The sequence below is a fragment of the Sphaeramia orbicularis genome, chromosome 13, assembly GCF_902148855.1.
Source record: "Sphaeramia orbicularis chromosome 13, fSphaOr1.1, whole genome shotgun sequence".
Taxonomy (NCBI): domain Eukaryota; kingdom Metazoa; phylum Chordata; class Actinopteri; order Kurtiformes; family Apogonidae; genus Sphaeramia; species Sphaeramia orbicularis.
The window spans coordinates 34,315,588-34,340,836 of record NC_043969.1 but is presented as its reverse complement, the minus strand read 5'-3'; the positions used below and the strand labels follow the sequence as shown (position 1 = coordinate 34,340,836).

Genomic DNA, 25,249 nt, shown 5'->3' with positions numbered 1-25,249 from the left:
TTTGCTGGAGACAAACAGCTACAAGTCACTTCTAGCGCTCCTACAAATGTCTGGTAAATACAGAATAATTGTGAGAATATTTTGGCTTGTTATAATGACAACATTAGTCAAAACAGCAATCAGTCCAAATTAATTCTGTAAAAGCTGAACAAACATGGTCCAGTTTCCTGACATATCCATCAGTGATACTGTAATCTGGTCAGTCTGACTTGTCCAGTGAGAGGCCCACTGAGGGGCAAACGCTTACATAATTCCCCAGTGGAATCATTCTTTTTTTTTTTTCAACAAGGTTACTAAACAGGAGGAGGATCAGTGAATGCATTTCACCTCATCATGGAATTTTGACATGTTAACCCTTTATTGGGCAAATGACTATTTTTGGTCATTTCTGCATGCATTACAAGACGTAACAGCACCAGTTCCAGTGAGGACAGTGAGTCAACAATCTCAGGTCCAATGTGGTCTACAGGGTCTGGAAGGTCCACCTCTGCATGAACAGTGAGTGTACCTGCTTTGTTAGGTACCATGAAGTAATGGTACTAATGTAAGGAATGATGTTCAAAGGAATACTGTGGATGTGGACAGGTGTGTGGATCAGCACTTATGTTGGTCTAATGTTTTAGAAGTGATGTTCCAATGTTCTAATGTTCTAAAATACATGTTCCTTTCACCTTACATGAGTTTTTCTTGTATTTTTTTTAGGGCTGTCAAAATTAACGAGTTAACGCAGTTTAATCCATCATCATGATTTATCTGATTAAAATTTTAATGCGTTAACCCATCTGCGACACACAATGACTCTGAACGTCTCTGGTAACACATTTCGGGTAGTTTGTCCAAACAGAGTTTCCAGTGCGCATGAATGAATGGGCAGTTGATCCAGTAGTGACAGGCAACAGAACCAACCCATAAAGATGGAAGACAATAAACAGCACGTTGGCCCTCAGGATGTAAATATGAGGACAAAAAAAAACAAGATGGAACAGTCAACCGACATAAAGTATTATACACACTCTGCAGGAAGGAGTTTTCTTTTCACCGAAGCACTTCCAGTTTAAAATACCACATTAACACGAAGCATACGTTAGTCTGGGATTCTGCTAGCACTTCGGCTAACACATCGCCCAGCTTGCGACAAACACATTAAGTGAATGTATATTCCCTTCTTTCTTTAGTCTGTTTGCTCATGCGAAATGAAACGCGATTAAAATAGATTAAAAATTAATGATATTTTATCACAATTAATCAAAATTAATCCACAGCAACCCTGTGATTAATCTGATTTTAAAAATTAAATCACTTGACAGCACAATTTTTTTTAGATTTGCGTCTTGATTTTTTTTTTTTTCACTTATGAGTAAGAAACCAAATATTGTGAATTCACTGATCTTAATTTTCTACATAAGACATTTTGAAAAATTTCACAAAAGTAAGAAAGTCTTGTTATGTCCTCCAATAACACACTAAGGTTGAATTTTTGAATTTCAGAGAATTTCCCTATAAAGGGTTAAACATCATCCATATTGTTGGTTACAGGCATAAAACAGTTGAATGATAGTTTAACTGCAGTTGAAATAATGTAAGGTATTTCATGTAAACATTAGTGCTTTCAAACAATTCAAATGTGTTAATCAGATTAATCACAGGATTGCTGTGGATTAATTTAGATTAATCATGATTAAATATCAATCATTACCTCCGCCAAGGAGGTTATGTTTTTGCCAGGGTTTGTTTGTTTGTTTGTTTGTTTGTTTGTTTGTCTGTCTGTTAGTGTGCAACATAACTCAAAAAGTTATGGACAGATTTGGATGAAATTTTCAGGGTTTGTTGGAAATGGGATGAGGAAGAAATGATTAAATTTTGGTGGTGATCGGGGGTGTGGGGGCCCACGGGGGGGCCCACTGATCAGCCTTGGCGGAGGTCTGCGCTCTCCGAGTGCTTCTAGTTTTTAATATATTATTGCTTTTCAGTTTACATGCGCAAACAGACTCAGGAAAGAGAGGACTATATATGCACTTAGCTTGTTTGTCACAAGCTGGGTAACATGTTAGCTGAAGTGCTAGCAAAATCTCAGAATAACGTATGCTTCGTGCTAATGTGGTATTTTAAGATGGAAGTGCTTCGGTGAAAGAAAACTCCTTCCTGCAGAGTGTGTATAATACTTTATGTCAGTTGACTCTTAAGTTTTTTTGTCCCCATATTTCCATCCTGAGGGCCAACATGCTGTTTCTTCCATCTTTATGGGTTGGTTCTGCTGCCTGTCACTACCGGATAAACTGCTCATTTGTTCATGTGCGACGGTAACCCTACTTGAACAAACTGACCCAAATGTGTTGCCAGAGACGTTCAGAGTCATTCTGTGCTGCAGATGGATTAATCCATGTTAAGGCATTATTTTGACAGCCCTAATAAATATATAAAACATGGAGCTCACAAAGAAAAAGCTCAGTAGACAAGCTCCTGAAATGCAGCGACTCTTCCTCCTTGTTACTACAAACACAAAACACTGAGTTTCTCCTGCCACCAAAACCCATGTTTCATATAACGTGAAAAACAGAAAAGCTTCGTCTAATGGTCCTGTCTTTCTGATCTGACTGAGAAAGCAATGAAGCACAAGGCATAAAGCTCACTTCTACATATGTCCAACCTGTCAAAGTAGATCACACAAAGACGCTAACTCGATGTTTCTGTCACACTACATTACAACAACCTGCAGAGTGAAAATACATTGAGGTGAATACAGTGTTTATGGCGTAACACCTGATCAGGATATCGCTAAACTTGTCAAGTGTAACTGCTGCCAAAATGAAAGCAGTTTGCAGGATCTCTGTCACTACTGAATAAAGTGGCTTATGTAATACTGTCATAATTACAAGACTAGCAGGTCTGTTTATTGGCTGAATCCACTTTTGTTTTTGCAGCAACAGGAGCGAAAGCAGAATCCATCAAAACCGCAAAGCTAATTACATAAACTATTGTTAACGTCTTTCCTGGATGAAGGCGTGGGCACATTAAGGACCTATTAGACGCATTATCAAGCTCTGATGAAGGCGAGGAATGTGAGCTATGCCTGTCCAGTTAAGCCATCTTTCTTCTATCAGCCTCCAACTCTGGAGTCCGTCTTTCTTACTCTGCCAGTGGTACGGTCACATCTTCATCTACCACATTTTATCAGCCAATGTTAATTTGACTGTTTCACTTTCACTTTTATTTGTTTTTCCACAGGATTACAAAGTAAAGTCTGAACAGTGAGATAGGATACACAGTCTACAATGAAATGACTGTGTGATGTCAAAAAAATGATCAAACATCCTCCCTTCACACCTCAACTACAAATCATTTAGTAGTGATTTTACATTTCCAACATATTCAAGACCAAAGTCCTGAGGCGATCACAAGACTTTACACAGGTAAAAAGGGGTACCTACTTTCAAGAATGGTGGGCCTCTTCTTATGGCGCATCTTTTTAAACTTCCCTCTGAAGTCCCTGGGTGGGAATGGATCAAGAGGTAGGTTGGCAATGCGCCCCAGGACAACCTGATCCAGTCCCTCAGAGCAATCCGTCTCATTCTCAGCCGTGTCTTTAACAGCACTCTCCTCTAAAGACATGTTGGATGGCAGGGAGCCCACAGCTACTTCTATCATTCTTCCAAAAGAGTCATTTGAAGCTTTGCCAGGCTTTCTCTCCTTAGTGTTTAATTTTTCTCTTCCTTTTTTTTTTTCTCCCCCTTCCTTACAAACTCTTTTTTTTCTTCCTTTTAGTTCAAGCAGCAAAAAATTTCTACAGCCAGAGTTGTCAGCCTCGGTCTGCTAATGTGTTTTAACCTCTGCACTTGTCAGGGCAGTTCAGCAAGTTACAGTAACATTCATGAATTGGGCAGGTATTGGATTACTTAGACAGCCCCTCCTTTTTTTCAGCAAAAAGTCAAGAGGGAGAAAAGAGAGGGGCACAGTCAAAACTAAAGAGCGAGGGAGAAGGGAAGGAGAGGCAGCTCTGACAGCAACAACATCTCCGCCTACTGTATGCCCACGAGGCATTCCTGAATAAATATCCTGTATTTGTCTTGGAGTCGTACACATCAAAGTCTAAACAGACAAGTCTCGGCCCCTGGCAACGTCAGCGTCTAAATAAGACACAAATGATCTCGCGCTCATTACCAGCATGAAAAAGGATATCTGGAAGTTGCAAAACAACACATCTTCATAATCAGAGATGTTGACAGACAGACATATCCTCCGTTTGCTGCACAAATGAAGGCTCCGAACAGCCTCTTAACTGTTTCCTGATCTTAATGGCTTTTAGCATCAAGGAAATGAGCGAAAGGTGTAAACCCATCAGCTGCAGTTTAGCAACAAGACATGAATCCAGATGAACATTCACACAGCTTGAAGCTTATCCTCTATTCAGTGTTTCTCAAGCACTAAAGTGAACACTAACTGGACACACCTACCACATGAACCAGTTTTTCCTAGTCTGACCTACATCAGTAATACAGACACCCTGTGTATGTACATGAAGGCGTTTTCTGTTTTAGGTTGAAACCCCTGTTACAACATGGAACAACCAGCCTTTACAGTCGTTTTTTTTTTTAATGCCGTGGATGTGAAATCAGTGTTTTTTTTCCCAAGGATACGAGCTAGAGAACAGAACAATTTAACCACAAGATACAACACACACCAAAACATTACAGACTTCCAGCTAATTGAGTGCAGAGAGCTGAACTATGTCAAAGAAAATACCCGCACAATAGGGAGCCCCTGGCTACACGTTTTTCTTTACTATAATGAGTCCGTTTCACTTTTCTTCCACCTGTCAAAGGAGAAGGTAGTCTACAAAAAGCTGCTTCACTAGAATGACTGCCCAGCAGCACAGAAAAATACACTCCTCTATACTGAACCTGAATGATAACCCAGAGTATGAGCCTGATACAGACTGAGATAAAAACATTCTCCAGGACAAGGATCACCATGTTGACACATAAAGCAAAGAAAGTCTTCAAAACATCTAAAAAAAAAAAAAGCTTTATGTTTTGGGTTAAAACAGTGGTTCCCAACCTTTTTTGGCTCGTGATCCCTTTTTAACATCACAAATTTCTGGCGACCCCAGACATTCAAAATAGAGACTTTTTTTTTTTTTTTTTTGCTAAAATTAATTTGTTTTTGATCATGTAATAGTTTGTTATACTATGTTGCAAATAAACATTAATTTTAGATGACATTTAGTCTATATAATGTGTATTATTATGGACAGAGGCAGAAAAGCCAGGTGTAGATTACTGCACAAAGTGAGAATTTTATTTTCCTTGGTCAAGATATGTACAGTCAGTCCAGCTTGGATTTACAAGGCTGACAATTAATACTGAACAAACAAGAACTCAAACTATGAATTACGAAAGAGCTGCAGCATCTGAAACTGACCACAATGAACATTTGAAAGATAAACAGTACCACAGTGCTTCAGTTTCAACTTCAGAGTTTGTCATGTCTTTTATGGATTGTGATTGTCTCTGTCAACTCACCCTATATTTTTTATTAGTAAGTTTTTTGGGGTTTTTTATCAGTTACTAGAAATTTCAGGCGACCCCATTTGAATTCCAGGTGACCCCACATGGGGTCTCGACCCCAAGGGTTAAAAACACTGGGTTAAAAAATGTGATCCCAAGTCATATGATCAGCATAAAAACACTTTTAAACCAGAACAAGTGCATGACTGAAATGACATAAGGATTTTCAAGTGTATTTTAACATATATAAAAAAGAAATGTTCATTGTTCAGACATGAAGAGTTCATACTAAAATTTTAATTAAGTGATTTTTTTCAAAAAGAGGAACTGGCTGTGATGTTAAAAATATCTCACATATCACAACTGTGATTTTTCTAAGAAATAGCTGTCGTAATTTACTCAGTGTTACCATAACGATCGAATGTGTTTCAGGTTTTTTGTAAATATGCCCTCATTATCTCTATGTGATTTTTCCTGTCATTCACATGGAAACAACTTAACTTAAATGATGTTCCAGTCTCTCTGAACTTCATCTGACATATAGCAATTTAAAAAAAAGAAATAAAAAATACTACAACCATACATCTGTGAGCATCTCAATAAGAACATGAAAAAAATGTCTAAAATTTTGTCACAGTATTATCCCCCTCTAGTCCACAAAGAAACGCAAAATACAAAAAAAAAAAAAACATTATCTTGCAAAAAGGAGAAAGAAAGGACAGATTAAAAGAAATGTTCAGCAAAAAAGCCTCTCCCATGCTAATACTAAAAGGACAAAAGAACTCAAATCCAAGCATAATATAAAAAATAAGCTTCTAGAAACTACATTAGAATAGATTTAAAGTGATTTCAATGAGGTTTTCTAAACATCAACATTACGAAATGATCACATCATACTACATGTTGATATATTTTGATTTGATAAATAACTAATGTTTATGTTTATGCATTTGGCAGACGCTTTTTTCCAAAGCGACTTACAGGGGAAAACCAATCAAATCATTCAATCAATCGAATTTTATTTATATAGCGCCAGATCACAATAAAAAAATTATCTCATGACACTTTATATATAGAGTTGGTCAAAACCAGACTCTAAGCCAATTTACAGAAACCCAACAGAATCCAGAATTTTCTGAAACTAATAGTTTCAGAAAAATGACAGTATGTGCAGTAAAGGCATATGTGATATTTTTGTACTGTGGCTCAATTCCCTCACCAACTACAGCCTCCAAATTAACAAATGAAATCAATAATGAAATAAATTTGTATAATGTTTGAACTAAAACATAAAAAAACAGTGACTTATGTTAAAATCTTACTTAACTTAGGACATATTTTACTTAATTCTGGACCATTTTTGTTATTATCCATTGTCTAAAAGTTATTCAGGGTTGATTTATGTTTTGATTTGAGGCCTCTGCTCCATTGTTTCCTTCCCCTCTGTACAAACCTCTAAATAAACCAAATATCCTCCAAACACTACCCTCAACTATGCAGCCTTCATTTACGTTTCTCTCTGTAGTTTTATGGTGCCCTCTAGTGTTTTAGAAATACTAGTTATTAACACATGGTCCAGGATGTTTTCATTAATTGGTTTGGTTTGACAAATGTTTCCATATTCTTAGAACTGGAACATGACTGATGAGCTCATGTATAAAGGTCCGTGTCTTATTAAACCGTGGAGCTGGGAACACATGCTGGTGTGACTGCGTCTGTATTTGACGGGTACTTGACAGGTACAGCTGGAGCTCATACACCTTTGCTAACAAGACTTTGAAAAAAAAAAAACCTCACAGCAGCAACCAGTATGTGTAGAATTTAGCTTTTGAGTTGTACTTCTTCAGTGGTTTAAGGGGTATGACAGGAATGGTTCCATTAAAAACTAGCAAATAAGACCACTGGCAATCTACATTTAGCACTATTTTCCAGCGTATCAGTGTGCAATATTACATTCTTTTCTTTTTGAATTTTATCTTAAGCTATAGACTAATTGCATCTGTTAATATCACTGGTGACAATATAATTTATCATAGATTTCAGACAGTATGAATGGAAAAAAAAGTTATTTTTTGTTGTTATTGCTGTTATTGTTACTATTACAACTGATATCATTATGTAGTAGTGATGTGCACACAGCACTGATATAATATAGCACTTTTTATATAACAGCACTTTTTATATATTGAGATTGAATTTTTGATAACTGTATTTATTCATTTTTATGCTATATTTGAGAGTCAGGCAATGAAATTTAGTTCAACTACATCTATCTATCTGTAGATAGATATATCTATCTATCAGTCTAAATATGGTTGTTGTACAGTTCTTTGTCTAACCACCAGAAGCTAAACTGAAATAATAATTTAATAATTTTTTAGAACTATATCTTATATAGGTTTTCAGTCATTATTTCAGTCATAGATTTGTGAGCATTTATAATACCTCTATAAATGTTATTAAGCATAAATTACTTCATTTATATTTACAAAATAAAAGTTTATATTGTTCAGTATCTTAAAATATTGAAAAAAGGATGCAATGTTATTTTAAATTTTGGGAAAATGTTACCTAAATCTTTAGTAAATCAAGCTAAAATGTGAAGAGACTTGCTAACCCTAAATTTATGTGTGATGGTTATGATAATGACAATAATAAAAACAGTTACTATATTATAAAATATGAATATAAATGATGGTGGTTATGATATCAGTAATAATAAAATATACAATATAGATGACAGTACAGGTTCAGTTAAGTTCATACCAAGGTAATAATATTGATACACAGACTAAAACAATATTGTGATATACTATATGTGTTATATTCATTGATATGAGGCAGTTGAATACATTTAAAAGGAGTATATGGAGCATAAGGAGTACATGACTACTGAATGGGGGTGGGAGTCAATAACTTCCCAATCCTTTTCAGACAATTATATTACAGTATATCAATAAATGCATGGTTCTTTGCTTCAAAAACTAAATGAATGGTGTCCAACTGAGTAGACATTTTTGCAACTCCATGAAAAATAGGTGCATTAAAAAAAATTTCAATCGCATTGTTTTTCTTTTCATGCCTAAAGAGGAATAAAAACACTCAGGAAAAAAAAAATCTACATTAAGACTCTCATAATTCATGCATGAAAGGGTTAATGAAGAATTCAGACTCAGCATACCATTTACAGTTTATGTAGACCACAGGGAAACTTTTCAAAACGCATAATTCCATTAAAAAAAAAATTAAAATAAAAAAGCAAAATATCCCTCCTTTAAGTTAAAAACCTCCCCATTTGCAGATCATCTCAATGTGGAGCTGTCCTGCCTGGAGAGCTGAGGCTGGAGTCGGTAGGGACACTGAAACCAACACCCCCTGGCAGAGACAGAAGGCTGTTTCCATGGTGAGACACATTTAGATTTGCACAGACAGAGCAGAACATGCTGAATAATTGATAGATATCAGGCCCTAATGTTAGCACAAACCAGCTGAAGGTTAATTCCAGCTATGTTCATGGACTTTAAAACAGCAACAAGTAGACGAACCGTAAGTGCACTATACGGAAACCGAGGTTAGATGTGGACAAGTGTCACAAATCTAACAAGGGAGGGGATATTACAAGCTCCAAAACCACTTCTCAGGTGCTTTTAACTCAAGTGCTTCCTCTACATCTGCAATATATGATTAGAGGCCACGGCGCTGTTTAAACATTCACAAATCTCATTGCGTAATTATAGCTTTACGCATCCGGAACTGCCAACCTTTTACAGCTTCTGCAGGTCATGCATGTTGCCAGGTCCTGCTCCATCCCCCTATCTGCAGACTTAAACTTAAACAATAGTATGAAATATTATCATCTTCAGCACATGGAGTAATTATTCAACGGGGCTCCTGTTCTAAAAACTATCGTGGAGTTGGGTCAGGTGAACACACAAAAGGACCATTCAAGGACTTCAAACAGGTCTACAATCTGCACCTGTTCCCTCCACTGCCAACCTATTATCAACCCGGAGAGGGAGGGGCTTCACACAGAACACTTGCTCCCACTGTGGCCTTGGAATAAAGACAGACCAGGTGAGGTGAACGCCACACGTATCCGGTTACAGCGAGGTGATTATGTTCTAATGCACTCTGCCTTCATATGATTGGCTTTTTGGGAGGAACATGTAATGACTCCAGATGAATTTAGCCAGTGGTGCAGTGGTCCCTGGAGAAGTGGGTATACTCCCAATTTTTGCCCTTTATTTTTTTTAAGTAGTCCAGAAAAAAGCCCTGTTTTAGAAATAGTGACATATAAGACTACTGTATTTAGTTTACCCAAAAATCCATCACTAGTATTTGCTCACTATTATAAAATTATCATGACTTGATCAGGACAGTTTGTAGGTTTTACTGGACACATAAGCATCTGCATGAATGCAAATGTATTCGACATGAGGCAAACATAGAATAACGTTAGCCTTTTATAATGTTAGCCTACTCACACAGTTTAACTATCGGTGATAAAATCTCTTCTCTAAATGTGCTGTCATATGGACAGTAGTTTAAAACAGTGACTCATTTGGAAAACACCTTAAAATTTACTTCAGAATTTTGTATTCCATGGAAGTAGGTTTTCTCGATATATGCCACTCACTTGAAAGACATTTATTCTGCCTTTTCACATTTCCAAAAATCGCGTGACATTCAATGAGACGTGCAGTTACCTGTCAATCAGGTTCCAGAGGTGGCCAACGCTAGTTAGCAATATTTTCCTCAGAATGACCCGCCCTACTCTGCCTCTGATTGGCTCATCAGTCCTCATGTCTAAAGTTAACCGATCTAATCAGTGAAGGCTGCCAGTACGAGCCAGTTAGAGGCAGAGTAGGGCGGGTCATGGCTTCACCATCCGAGGGACAAAAATGAGCAACTTCACTACTGAATGGTGCACATCTGGGGGATTTAGAAGTGGGTATACCCAATGCTGACTGAGCATAAGTGGGTAAACTCCGTATACCCCTGTATACCCTGGACTACACCTCTGCTGGTCACACAAGCAGCTACATGAGTGTAAATGTATTCAATACGAGGGGAAAAAACGATAACATTAGCCTTTCATAACGTTAGCCTACTCACACAGTTTAACTATTGGTGACAAAATCTCGTCTCTAAATGTGCAGTCATATGACTAGTAGTTTAAAACAGCAACACATTTGGAAAACACCTTAAAACTTACTTCAGAATTATGTATTCCATGGAAGTAGGTTTTCTCGATATGTGCCACTCACTTGAAAGACATTTATTCTGCCTTTTCACATTTCCAATAATCGTGCGACATTCAACGAGACGTACAGTTACCTGTCAATCAGGTTCCAGAGATGGCCAACACTAGTTTGCAATATTTTCCTCAGAATGACCCGCCCTACTCTGCCTCTGATTGGCTCATCAGTCCTCATGTCTAAAGTTAACCAATCTAATCAGTGAAGGCAGCCAGTACAAGCCAATTAGAGGCAGAGTAGGGCGGGTCATGGCTTCACCATCTGTGGGGAAAAAATGAGCAAATTCACTACTGAATGGTGCACATCTGGGGGATTTAGAAGTGGGTATACCCAATGATGACTGAAAAATAGGTATGCAGCGTGTACCGCTGTATACCCTGGACTACACCACTGGATTTACCATTTGTTCATCATCGATTCAGTATTTTTGCCAGGTGAAGAGCCCAGAGGTTTATCCACATAGCTCCGAGGGGATTCTAAATATCAGAGAGGAGTCGAGTTGTTAGAACCTTCATTACATCTACTGCCTACAGGCATGCTAATACGCTATCTTGAGGGAAGGTGAAAGATCTTTAAACCTGTTCTTTCCTGCTGGTAATATCTTGATATGCTTAATGCTAGCTCTGTCTCAAGGTTGTGAAACTATGAAAAATGTATAATCTAGAATTTTCCTGCAGGTTACTTCACTGCACTGCTTTTTTTTTTGTTTTTTTGTTTTTTTCACATTAGTTTTTATTTAAATTTTATAAACATATAGTCACTAAAAACAACAAAAATCCTTGCTTAGGTACACTACACGACACTACAATACTTCACGGTCTTGCTTTTTTTTTTTTTTTTATCAATTTTTTACTTATTTTCATTGTGCATCTCCAAAAGTACAATACAAAAAAAGAAAGAAATTCACATTTTATGATATAAGATTCTGTGACACACAAAGTATAAACCTCACCCCCCAGAACCAATGGCAACCCCCATACCAACCCAACCTGGATCTCAAAATACGAAAACCACTAATAAAAACAAATACACGTATATGGATAAAAGAGAATATCATTAACCGATATAAACAGATAGGTGATCAGGATCTTTTTCTTTAACCATATTGTAAACAGCATCCCACATACTAAGGGTTTTTACAACATTGTTACAGCTGCAACGATTAATCGATTACTTACCAGATATTTAAGTTGTTTTTTTTTACATTAGATAATCTCTTTGAGTGATTTTTTAAAGAAAAAATATTAAATTTTCTTATTATAGTGCCTTAAATTTGAATATTTTCTGATTTCTTTCCTGAAAGACATCCAGTGTTTGTGCAAAAGTTTAGCTTTGGTGTTTTTGCAGAGTTGAAATAATCATCCATATTTATTTCTCAATCTATTTTCTTCAGATACAACAAGAAAATACAGGAAAATATGTGTACAGCCTTAAAAGACACACAACAAACTGAACTAAATGGGATCTGAAGTTGCTATATACTGTAGTGTGAACGAAAGGGTTAGAGACATGTTAAGAGGAAAAGGACACACTAAACACTACTTTTCAGGTTATAGAAGCTGTTTTTTGTGTGAAACTTCTGTTTTTACTATTGCACATACTTCGCATATATCCAGATTGGCTCTTAATACAGAGACTGAAACAATAAACCTTTTGTACAGTGAGACTTTTGCACTGTACTGTACATAGTTGGGTTGTTTCTACATTCTTTTATACAATTAGTGGATTTTTTCATGGACTTTTTCCTTTTTTTTCTTACTTTTTATTTTGTATATATATATATATATGAAACTGATCTATAATATTGAGTTGTGTGTTTAGTTTAGTTGCACATTTTGTATAAGATGGGAAAAAAAAGTTAGCAAATTGTGGAGATTCGAAGCCAATAATGGATTATGCAAATACCAACCGTTAAAAAAACAAAAAATAATAGAAACATTACGGAAATTAATCCAAATGTAGGCATCAATATAATGTAAGAAAGCAAAAAGCTGTTTTAAATGACAGGATTGTATACTTATACGGAAAATACATGAGATATTTTCAATAAATACGTTCATTTTCAGATGCATTAAAATAAAAACAGTGTTGATGTATAAATAAATTCATCACCATTTTCTACATTTTCCAGCTCAAACAACTAAACAGGAATAATCAACGGAATAATCAGAATGAACATAATCACAACATGAAGGATAAAATCCGTCTGGTTTGTACTGATACAAGTTCAGACCGTGGGAACTGAGGAACAGACAGAAAAACAATTTACATTTAGATGAAGTAAAATACTCTGTTGGGTTTGTTTTGCTGTGTAACAATGAAAGGAGGGTGAGTCGAATCTATTTAAGGAGCATTTCTGCACAAACAAGTTTGCTCCATTTATTTCGATTCACTGTCAGATGAATCTGTTTGGATGCCAACAGTGGAATGAAGCTGGAAAATCTTTATTCATATAACCAGGACTATGTTCAGAGTTGGGGAGAGGGCATATTTTTGGCAGATAATGCTGGATAATGGATAACACCTACACATTTACACATGTTTTCATTTCCTGATTGTTTAGAAAATCACTCAAATATGGATCAATTGGATTATTTTAATTTTGTTCTTTACTCAGGTCCATTGTTTACACGGAAATGTTGATTCAGTGTTGCTTTAGGGCACTTTTTGCTTAAAGATTAACCTCCTCATACTGTAACTTTCCTTTTGAGACCACAGGATACACTAGTGGACTTTAGAACCAGGCTGCAGAATAAAAAAGAAGCTTCTTGTAAAGTCAAACGGAGCTCTTTGGCATAGTTATAGATTCATCTTCATAGAAACTCAGCATACTTTACAGTAGACAGCTCACATATTTTAACTGCAGCGATCCGGGTTTACAGATCTCACAAAGCCATGGGCAGTTTATTTCAAGTTTCGAGTTCATTTCAAGGCCACGACGGGCCTCAGTGAAACCCACAAAAAGAAAAAGAGAAGTTAAAGAAAACGCGCACAGAACAATTCTGCAGCCTTTGCGCCTAAAGATGAACAAAAAAAAAAAAAAAAAGGTTTGATGTCAGCTTTGGAGAAGATGATAAATACCTTGGACTCCGGCAGGTGCAGGTGCGTTTATTCCTGTTTCTCCATCTCTGCGTCTGAAGTGGGTCCAAGTGGAAACCTCCTCAGAGCCGCTCCAGGCGCTCCACGGGTTCAAGCGCGCTCCTCGGTCCTGGTCCTCCTCCATCAGCTCTGCAAAGACCCACACAAACTCCGCCCTCAGCGACCACATCCACACAGTCCTCCTGAATAATGAAACGCATGCACAGCCTTACCTTTCTGCAATCTGCATGATGACCTGGCTCCGGGCCACGGTCCTTCAGTATCACACGGAAGTGGAAATATAACAGGAAGAAAATAAAAAGGGTCACGGGTTTATGGGTTATTTATCAGGTTTATTATGGATGTAACAGGTAAGTTTAATGAAATGTAGGATCATAGTGAAAACAACAACAATTGTAATAATGATAATAAAATAAATTAAAATAAAATAAAAAAATAAAAAATAAGACTCAAGAATGCCTTCCAAGACATAGTTAAAAGCAGTAATAAAGAAATATTTGAAACAATGATGCAGGTATGTGAAAGAATTAGTTAACATGGTAAATACTACTGCTACAACCACTACTACTACTACTACTACTATTGTTGGAGGTATGTACAAGAAAAGATTAACAAAATAATTGACCCAGAATCACTTAACATGCAAAATTTAAGACTAAAAAGCAACAGAAAAAAAACTCAAAATAATGATGATAATAATAATAATAATAATAATAATAATAATAATAATAATAATAATAATAAGACTCAAGAACGCCTTCCAAGACTTAGCTAAAAGCAGTAATAAAGAAACATTTAAAAATAATGATGTAGGAATGTGCAAGAATTAGTTAACATGGTAAATACTACTACTGCTACTACTACTACTGTCGAAGGTATGTACAAGAAAAAATTAACCAAATAATTGACCCAGAATCACTTAACATGCAAAATTTAAGACTAGAAAGCAACAGAAAAAAACTCACAATAACAATAAGAAGAAGAAGAAGAAGAAGAAGAAGAAGAAGAAGACTCAAGAATGCCTCCCAAGACATAGTTAAAAACTGAAATAAACATTTAAAAAATAATGATGTAGGTATATGCAAGAATTAGTTAACATGGTAAATACTACTACTACAAATACAACCACTACTGCTACTACTGTTGGAGGCATGCAGGAGAATAAATTAACATAATTCTTAACCTAAAATCACTTAACATGCAAAATTTAAGGCTAGAAAGCAACAGAAAAAAACTCAAAATAACAAACCTAATAATGATGATAATAATAATGTTTCCATGTTAACATGACCAAGTACCGAAAATCTACTTCAGCTTCTGTTTCCCTCCATATTGACTACAAAAATACATACCCTAGGTTTTTTTTGTTTTGTTTTGTTTTGTTTTTTAACAGTGTGTTCACTGTGGCATCAATCCACAAAATGTATCTTCTTTTCCAAACACATAATGTTGCTGTATCTAGACCTGACCAACTGAGTCAACTCACTGTCCCCACAGGCTTGTACTGTAGGCACTAGGCATGATGGGTAATCACCTCATCTGCTTCTGGACCCATCAGACCACATGATCTTTTCCACTGAAACCCAGTCCATTCTTTATGCTCTCTAGACCTAGAACTTTTTTCCTGGTGACATTTTTCTCTACATGTAACCTTTCCCAAGTGAATTATCACCATTTTATAGATATCGTCCACAAGTGACCATAGAAAAGTTTCATAAAAGTTCAAAATAATTTCACTGAAACTAAAGAAAAAGTGACTTTTTCAGCAAAACCTATCATCTACTGAATGTAAAAACATGCATCTACAACTACATGGGTTTTATTTGTGAATCAGCATTGCAGAAAATGGCAGTGTTTCCATGTTCACCACAGAATCTCCTCATCCAAATGGATCATATCTGATGTCGCTGAAAAAACCTGCATTTTATCTGAATTACACTGATGTATTGATAGGCTTAATGGTTCAAAAATTATTAGACATTTTAGATCAATAAATAATTTTAGTCACCGGCAACTGTTTGAGTCTTAGAGGGTAAATAAATTAGAAGTATTTCACTGTGGCAGATAGGAGTCGCTTTTCCACTGACCCTAAAATTGTGCAAATATAACTTGCGCATAAAAATTTACCTAATGTAAAAATGACGATTTCGCCAAAAACTCTCGTTTTTCAATTAAAAGGTTTTGTGCTGGCAAGAGGTGGTTTTTCAGGCGTAGCACAATTGGTATATCACACAAAACTGCAATGGAAAGACCCATTTCTGCAAATAGAGACATGTGAATAAAAAAAAACGGATGTTAACGGACGTTACAACAAGCAAAGAAGCAGAGTTTCAAAAGAAACATGGTGTATGTGTGGACACACCAGGAAACGAAATCATTTTTTAATTTAGCACAACATAGAGGGGTAATATCTAATAATAATAATGAATATATCAGTAAATCAACATGATATTTACGTTCATCACCATGTTTATGGAATGACTTCTCATGTTATCTCACGATAATAAATAAACAAATTAAAGAATTTGTGATTTAGTAATTTGTGATTTAGTGGAAAAACTGACATTACGCGCTTCTGTTTTTTCAACATTTAGTAAATATCAGTAAAGTATTGCACATATGTCCAATGGAAAAGCACTAGGATTAAATCATTTGTTGCAGAAATATGTTAATTTTTGCAGCAATTTTCCAATGGAAGGATCTGAACTATTTGCTTAGTTAAGTCTAGTTGGGGACTTTTTGGGGGTTGGGAAGTGTATATTCTTCACACATTATTAGAGCTGCAACTGATTAATCGACTCAAAGTGATCAAAAAAAAAAAAAACATTCGACCACAATTCTCCTGAATCAAAGCTTTGTTTCCTTCATTTCTCTGCTGTTAAACATTGGTTCCATTGTTGTGTTTCACATGGACGCTTATTGTGACGCACAAAGAAGCTTCAGTTCAGGAAAACTGCAATAGAATATCTCCCTTCAATCAATGCGAATCGATTAATCGAATTGGGAATTTTTGCACTGGCTTCAAGCATTTAATTGATTAATTGGTTGCAGCTCTAGGAAAACTGTATCATGTCTTTTCTGGTTTGAGGTGAGTTGTGCTATACTGTATAACCCTCAGCCCTTCCTCTGGAGATGTGCTAATGAGAGGAGAACTGTGACTGACTATCCAGGGCCCTAATGGAATGTTTGGATGTTTTATTTTCCAAGTAATTACTGTTCTAAGTTAAAACTGGCTGAATAAATTAGTCGAAGCTGGTCCCTCGTCTTTTACCGAGAATAAGCACCAAGGTGACTTCATGAAGTGGCAATTAAAAGTTATTACAAGCTTTCATTTGACATTTAGGAGTTGCAGATCTCACAGGTAGAGATAGTTCAGACCTGGAGATATTTTAAGCCTTCGATGTTCAAAAGGTTTTGGCGTCACTGAGCAAAAATTGTATAATTACCTCTCAGATCTGAAATTAAAGTGGTCTGAGAGGAAAGCGGACTTCTGCACCTTCTCTATTTAGAGTCTGGAGGAAAATGTATCATCTGACAGATGATGTTTTCAGAGGTGAGGTGGTTAAACATGGGGCTGACAGCTTTAATTACCAATCACTGTGAATACTCTCAGACCTGGCTTTACTGCTCTATTCCTCAGTTCTTCAAAGAAACAACATGGCAGCTCCAACTGTGGTGTTTTAGCTTCACTTGTCTACAGCGACGTGAAAGGGTTCATCTTCATCTTTGTATTTTGGTCTTGGACAGAGAGGAGAAAGCAAAGTCTGACATTTCCTGCAGCTCTTGTTTCAGTCACAGCAGGAAATGTTTGTTGTCAGTCTATATCGGTGTTTTTCAACCTTGGGGTCACTTGGAATTCCAATTGGGTCGCCTGAAATTTCTAGTAATTAATAAAAAATAAAAATAAAAACTTACGAATAAAACATGTATGGTGAGTTGAGAGAGACAGTCACAATACATAAAAGACATGACAAAATGTGAAGCTGAAACTGAAGCACTGTGGTACTGTTTATCTTTCAAATGTTCATTGTCCGTTTAGGATGCTGCAGCTCTTTCATAATTCATAGTTTGAGTTCTTGTTTGTTCAGTATTAATTGTCAGCCTTGTAAATCCAAGCTGGACTGACTGTACATATCCTGACCAAGGAAAATAAAATTCTCACTTTGTGCAGTAATCTACACCTGGCTTTTCTGCCCCTGTCCATAATAATATACATTATACAGCCTAAATGTCATCTAAAATTAACCTTTATTTGCAACATAGTATAGCAAACTCATTCATTTTCATTCATTCATTTGTTTATTTCGAGCATTAACAGAATACATGCACATTCAAAATTCCAAAATCCTTCATCTACACTCGAAAAGGAGTGGGAAGAAGAAAAACATATTTAATCCCACCCCCATTCTCATCATCAGATAACTTTTAAATACTCACTCGTGTCTGTTGACTTCAAGCCAGAACAATGAACAAAATAGGCCTGTACCAAATCAGAATGAACTCATTTGACAGTATTTACATTATAGAACCAAAATGTGTGTGAAAAATTTTGAACTGAGCCATGTTGGTTTTTTAAAAAAGCTGACTCTTCAGAATGAAACCAATCACTTAATCACTACACCTGGCTTTTCTGCCTCCGTTCATAATAATATGCATTATATAGCCTAAATGTCATCTAAAATTAATGTTTATTTGCAACATAATATAGCAAACTATTACATGATCAAACGCAAATTAATTTTAGCAAAAAAAGTCTTCATTTTGAATGTCTGGGGTTGCCAGAAATTTGCGATGTTAAAATGGAGTCATGAGCCAAAAAAGGTTGGGAACCACTGATCTATATGTTCAGATGATATCACTGGGTTCACTCTCTTAAAAAATGTAGCTGAGTATTTGTTAATCCCAGATGATCGACCATCACTATCAGTGGATTAAACGTGAAGTCCAAGAACTTCAGAGGAGATTATGTCATAGTTTGAAGGGGCTGTATGTAGTATTTCTACTAGTGTTTTAGAATACAGAGTTAAAGATTGAAGATGATATGAATTGAATTTCTTCAAACAGATAGTCTGGTGTTACAATATGACCACTAGAGGGAGCAGGGAGTCATTCTGCTGTTGTCTGATGATGGAAATGCTACAAGGTCTTTTGACAGAACTGTCAGAAAGTGAAGAGATGGAATGAGAAGCACAAAGAAATCACTTTTAGAGTCAAAGAAAGTGACAAAAGCTGAAAGCACTGTTGTTTTCATCAACAGCTCTAAATGAAAAGAATGGAGTTTGATGCTTAAATGGCCACATTTCTCCTACACGGGTGAGTCTGATTCTGAGGCTTATAAAGGTATAACGTTATTATGTGATGCTGTTTTCTTTGCTAAGTTGTCGTTTGTTGATCCACGGTTCAGACTAAATTGTGGCAAGTATGACCTTGTTTGAATGATTCCGAACAAATAGCTCTTTAGTGCAGCTATTGACAACACAAACTGTCATGTGGTGAGGGAAAGGACTCAAGTGCACAGTGCTGAATTGGACAGCAATCTTTATTGACGGAGACTAAATGGGGGAAAACAAACTCAAACCTGTGGCGAAGATTCCAGGTAGTCTGCAGGGTGAAGGAATAGATGGGTGGCAGGATGTAAATGTGGGAGAAGGAATGCGATGATCTGATATGGGCTGGAGAAACTGGGCTGCTTATATGGGGTCCTAATGGGTGATAGGTTGCAGGTGTGAGCTGAGGGATGAACTGCAGGTGTGGAGAACTGGAGGGCAAACCCTGGTGTGGACCATAACTGGGTTTCCATTTCAGTTTTCTGCAAAATAAAAGTGATATTTCTACAATTTCGACAAAGTAGGTGTTTCCATTGCAGAGTGTTTGGCCTCTGATGCGTGATTCTAGTCAAGTCCCATCTCGCAACATGTTGTAATTCTTGTAAAATATTGTATAGTTTTCACAAGACGCTTGTTTAAGTAAGATGGACACACTGAGTTTCATGCCAAACCTCTCCGGTGTTGCCACTGTAGTGCCGGTTGCATCTACTACTGTACTATTGCAGTGACTGTCTTAAACAAAAGAAGAAGGAAACGTATAATCATCCCAAGGCAAAGTCCTTATTTATGGCAGCAGCCACGCATAATGGATTTCTGGGAGAGAACTGCACATCAGGAATTCACCAGCGAGTTGCTGATCCAGAATTTCCAAATGACCCGGGGAACGTTTAATGAACTGTGTGATGTTATTGAACTGCTCGTGGCACCAGACTTGTCATGCCCTACACAAAAGGGATTAGCTATTGCCCCAAACAAAGTAGATCCACCTGTTTTGAGTGCAGGGTCATAGGTCCAATGTTTGGCCTGAGCAAAACCACCGTGTACAGATGTGTGAAAACGCGCAAAATGTGTTTTCATTACATTTTTGCGCTATACTTCTATATCGAAATATCTCAAAAGCCACCTCATGAGAGCGTAAAAATGTTTTTGCGATCTTTGACAGCTTTTGCAACATTTCAGTGTTTCCATGAGCAGTTTTCTATTGTGTAATTTATATTTTGTGTGTTTCTGAGGGTAATGGAAACCCAACTCATGACACAAAATCGGTGATTTGTGGTTTTACTGTCTAAAACATTCATTCATTCATTTTCTGAACCCACTTTATCCTCACTAGGGTCACAGGTGTCGCTGGAGCCTATCCCAGCTACTTATGGGCGAAAGCGGGGTACACCCTGGACATGTGACCAGGTCATCATAGAGCTAACATACACCCTCACATTTACACCTATGAACAATTAAGATTAATCAGTTAACCTTTCAGTGCATGTGTTTGGATGATGGGAGGAAGCCAGAGAACCCACGCGGACACGGGAAGAACATGCCAACTCCACACAGAAAGACTGGTGGCCACCCCCATCGACTGGTGTTGGAATGGAAACCCAGGACCTTCTTGCTGTGATGCACATGTACTTTCCACTGCACCACCGTGTCGCTCCTTGTCTAAAACAGAGCTAAGTTAATACAGCAACAATGTAAACTATCAGCTATCGCAGCACGTGAAGATTATAAGACTCAATGTTATTTGACTGACTATCAAAACATTCGACTGAGTTTTAGTTTGAAGAACAAAACTTGATAATATTATAACATAGATGTATGTAAACAATGAGCTTTACACTTTATTCAGTGGGTGATACAGTCTGTGGATACATAGCGTTGATTTATCAGTGGTGTGCTCTGGTTCATGACATCCCTACTGTTAATATCTTGGAATATCAATACCATGTATAACCCCTTTAAATCAACTACACCCAACAGCTCAGTTACTTACAAATCATTTTCAGGAGATGTATGAGACATGTATCATTAGAGGAAGGCAGCACACTCAGATGGCCAGAGCTCATGTTGAAATTAATTTGATGGGGATCCAGCAGATGGCGTCAAAGAACATGAAAAAGGACATCTTTTAAGGAAGGCCACCCTTGACATGTGTATAAGATTATAATAACACACTTCAGAAGGGAATGGCATTTTTAAAGACTTGGTCAAGCAGGTGTAAGATGATATTCAGTCTGACTTGATTTGACATTTTTTGGTTTAGGGTGAAGCTTCAAGCAGCAACACTTCTGAAAGGGAACCCACGTCACCTGCATCTGGTACTCAAAGATATGTCAGGAGCTAAAATATAAAATCTACGTGACTTGCTGAACCGCGTCATTGTAACGTGTGAACTCAAAGAGACACAGCAGCTGATGAGAGCTGATCCAGTGACGGGGAACGCCGGAGTTCAATGGCCAGCCATCAAACTCTCAGACATCACTGTTTCGCACTCAGGGATAACATGCAACTGATTCAAGATGATAGCATGCCCAAGAGCTTTGTCCAAGCCAGAACAACAAAATTGCTTTGTCAGCTGCATGCACACACTAGGGTTTGTCACAATGACAGCAGAGCTACACAGTGCTGGTGGGTTATAAAGCACCAGGTGCAATCCAGAGAAAACACTGGAGAAAAAGACATTTCTAAATCATATAAAATTAATGTGTTCATGAAAATTTGTTATCTGCAATCATGTGGCATGTGCTTTAAGATACTGAAAAGCAATGCATTTTGATTTATAATTAAACAGACATGTTTTCTGTGTTGTTCCAGTGGGCCATGTGTTCTTGCCTGCAGCATATTGGTCGAGGTGAGAATTCTGTGAGGCTACCCACCACGAAACGAAGCTATAATTCAAAGCAGCTCCATAACTCAGCAACACAGCTCTGACCAGATCAAGCACTGCTCCCCGATTTTTCCAAGGTATAAAAAAAAAGTGCAGGATAAAGAAAGTGCGATCGTAAGGATGTGGATGATCGTCACAGTGCTGTGCTGTGATGCACATGCAGGTAGTTTCCAGCTCAGATCAAAGTCTGCAAACCAATTAAAGAGAGATTCCATAAACCGGTTGTGAAAGCCATGACCCACACAGACACGCGTAAAATCACATTAGCCACATCTTCTTCAAAGTAAGTTGTGCCTCACTTTTCTCTTGGGGGGTTGTAAATTCAATACCAGCCTGACATTTTTCCGAGGTATTCTTTCGCAGATATAAAGCTGCTGATTCTCCTGCAGAAACTCCATGCTGGGGGATTTCTTCCAATAATGTGAAAACTCATCTGTGTGTAGCCTGTCCCACTGCTGCAAGTCTAGGACGAGATGACCCTTGATTCATTCTTTAGCTTTTTTTTTTTTTAATGGAGTTTTAGGGGTCTGCCTTTGAAACCTGTGAGTTGCAGTGCAAGAGATGTGTTCTCCACAGAGAGGGGGAAGGCACAGAGGAGGCAGGTCAACAGTGAAAGCTCTCAACGTATGGGTGTTCTGGCTGCATGGACTGCACTGGGCTGCACAAATCTTCAAAAAAGATTGGCAAGACCACTGTGCACAAGGTTCCAGCATGACGTTTTGGTGCCGCAGGCCCGAAATAGATGCATGATGACAGAAAGAGTGGATGACATGTCGAGTTTTATCTATTTTAGGAATGAATGATATAGAAGATCAGAAGTTATACATTATATAGTGCTTACTGTCATGATTTTTTTAAGCATGAAAACATCATATTTTATATCAAGGTAGTTATGTTAGAATAGAATAGAATAGAATAGAATAGAATAGAATAGAATAGAATAGAATAGAATAGAATAGAATAGAAGCATAGAGTTACATTTTCCATACATTAAAAACAGAAGTCTCCACACATTCAGTCATGCACCTTCTATACAATAAATAAGGAAAGACTAAAAACATCAACAAATAAATGCATGAAAGCAGTAAATATGTTTTTGCAACTACAAAAAAAGCACCAAACCAGAAGGTCATGAGCCACCACATAACTACTGCATCAATTTATCACATGATCAAATAGAAAATCAACACAAGGACAATATCGATATACTACAGTTGTCGCAAATTATAGTATATGAGAAAGAAAAAAAATTATAGCTCATACCGTAGGATAAGCATGTTATTTTGTTGTACAGAAAGAAAGAAAGAAAGAAAGAAAGAAAGAACCATTTAGTATAATATTACCCTCTGCATTTTAACTTTTTCAGTGAGTAAGTTTACCAGAATTCATTTACCGATCATGTATTTGTTCATAGAATCTCAGAGTGAATTCAAAAGTTATTATATCAACAGAGAAAACTGCAGATAAAGGGAGTTTTTCTGCAAAAATGTCATTAACCGAATGTGAAAACAAGTGTCTGAAACGACTGTCATTTGTCAAACTACATGGGTTTTAGTGGTGACTCAATGTTGCAGAAAATGACAGCGGTTCCACTTTCATTACCGAACTCATAAGCATCCAAATGGGTCATGTCTGATGACACTGAAAAGCTGAGAAACTACATTTTATTTAACTGTACTGATAGGTTTAATGGCTCTAAAGCTGTTAAACATTTCAGACCAGAAGATGTGTGGGTGTTTGAGGTCATTTAGGGTAAATTCCTTATGCACCTTCTATAGTTACACCCCTGGTTTAGATGTGTAGAGTTGATGAAAAGATTATAACTCCTTTATCTGACACAATCAAGTAGCAGTTGTTAATGGTTTTATACTGGGAAGGAAAAAACAACAAACATGAGGTGAGAGTGGATATGTGTAAAGCCCAAGCAAGAACTTCAAGGCCGTCCAACACTTGCTTGATTCGACTAAAGTTGTGAAATCTCAGGGTTATCTCCAAGATCCTATACAATTTATATACAAGGCTGAGAGAGGTGTAAAGACACCAACATACACTACTGCTGTTTTTATACGAACTTCTTAAGGACTAAATACTCAAGGAAGCCTTTAAATCAGTGCTTATTGAACCGCCTCCAAAGCCTCACTTGGCGAGTTGACAGCTCCAAATGGCACCAAGGAGTAAGTGTTTACACCAAGAATTCATGTATCATCAGTAACAGCACACAGCACACTCATGTTTACTAACCCTGGCTCTGATAGCTTTATGCCAGAGGATACCAAAGGGACAACAGAAGCAAAAGATCTAATGGGAGCATCTTTTGTTGAACAGAGCTGCAGATTTCTTAAATTCTGTATTTTTTTTAGTATTAAACTGACAATGTACACATTGATAACAGTTGCTCTTCACAAAACGATGCACTGACTTCATCCACCACAGCCCCATTTTTTTTTTTTTAACTTTATTTTTATTGTTTATTTTCTGTACATTACAAAACTAAACAAACATAGGGGACAATTGGGATATACTGGCCATAATAAACCTTTGCGACTAACAATTGTTTTTAGTAATGTGACACTGAAATGAAAATTGTCCATTTCTTCAATTTACCATGACACTGTTCTTCTTGAATCCTCAGTCTATAGGTCAGAATCTCCATCCTCAAATTTTCCATTCACAGTTTGTATCTAGTCGTTAGTTGTAGGTGGTTCTAGTCTGTACCATTTATTGGTATTAGCCTTTTTACAGGCTGCTAATAGTATTTTAATTAAATATCTATCATTTTTTCTGACATTATTACTAATAATACATCCAAAATACATTACCAAAGATGTCTTAGGAATTGCATTACCAAAATGAAGTAAACACAGTCACCAAAAACAACAAAAAACGAACAAACGAACCTTGCTTGGGTACACTACAGAACACTAAAATACTTCACGGCATTGTTTTGTTTTGGGTTTTTTTTTTATCAACTTTTAATTTATTTTCATTGTGTATCTCCAAAAGTACAATACAAAAAAAGACAGAAATTCACATTTTATGATATAAGATTTTGTGACACTCAAAGTATAAACCCCACCCGCCCCAGAACCAATGGCGACCCCCATACCAACCCAACCTGGATCTCAAAATATGAAAACCACTAATAAAAACAAATACACGTACATAGATGAAAGAGAA

At 36.9% G+C, this 25,249-nt stretch overlaps 1 protein-coding gene and 1 long non-coding RNA gene across 4 annotated transcripts in view; one reads left to right on the top strand and one right to left on the bottom strand.

The window, feature by feature from the left end:
• Positions 1-3,815, bottom strand: part of frya (furry homolog a (Drosophila)) — an 86,080-nt gene extending 82,265 nt beyond the window's left edge. For 2 of the 3 annotated variants that reach the window (XM_030151900.1, XM_030151899.1), the window contains exon 1: positions 3,429-3,815. In XM_030151900.1, coding sequence (XP_030007760.1) covers positions 3,429-3,645 — 217 coding nt within the window. In that variant the 5' untranslated portion in view covers positions 3,646-3,815. The remainder of the gene's footprint in view (positions 1-3,428) is intronic. The other variant, XM_030151898.1, reaches the window with a different exon arrangement.
• LOC115431502 (uncharacterized) lies at positions 745-22,876 on the top strand. Its single transcript, XR_003937108.1, has 3 exons — positions 745-852; positions 6,679-6,689; positions 22,866-22,876. It is a non-coding gene; the product is annotated as an uncharacterized LOC115431502 (long non-coding RNA).
• Positions 22,877-25,249: the final 2,373 nt, after the last annotated feature.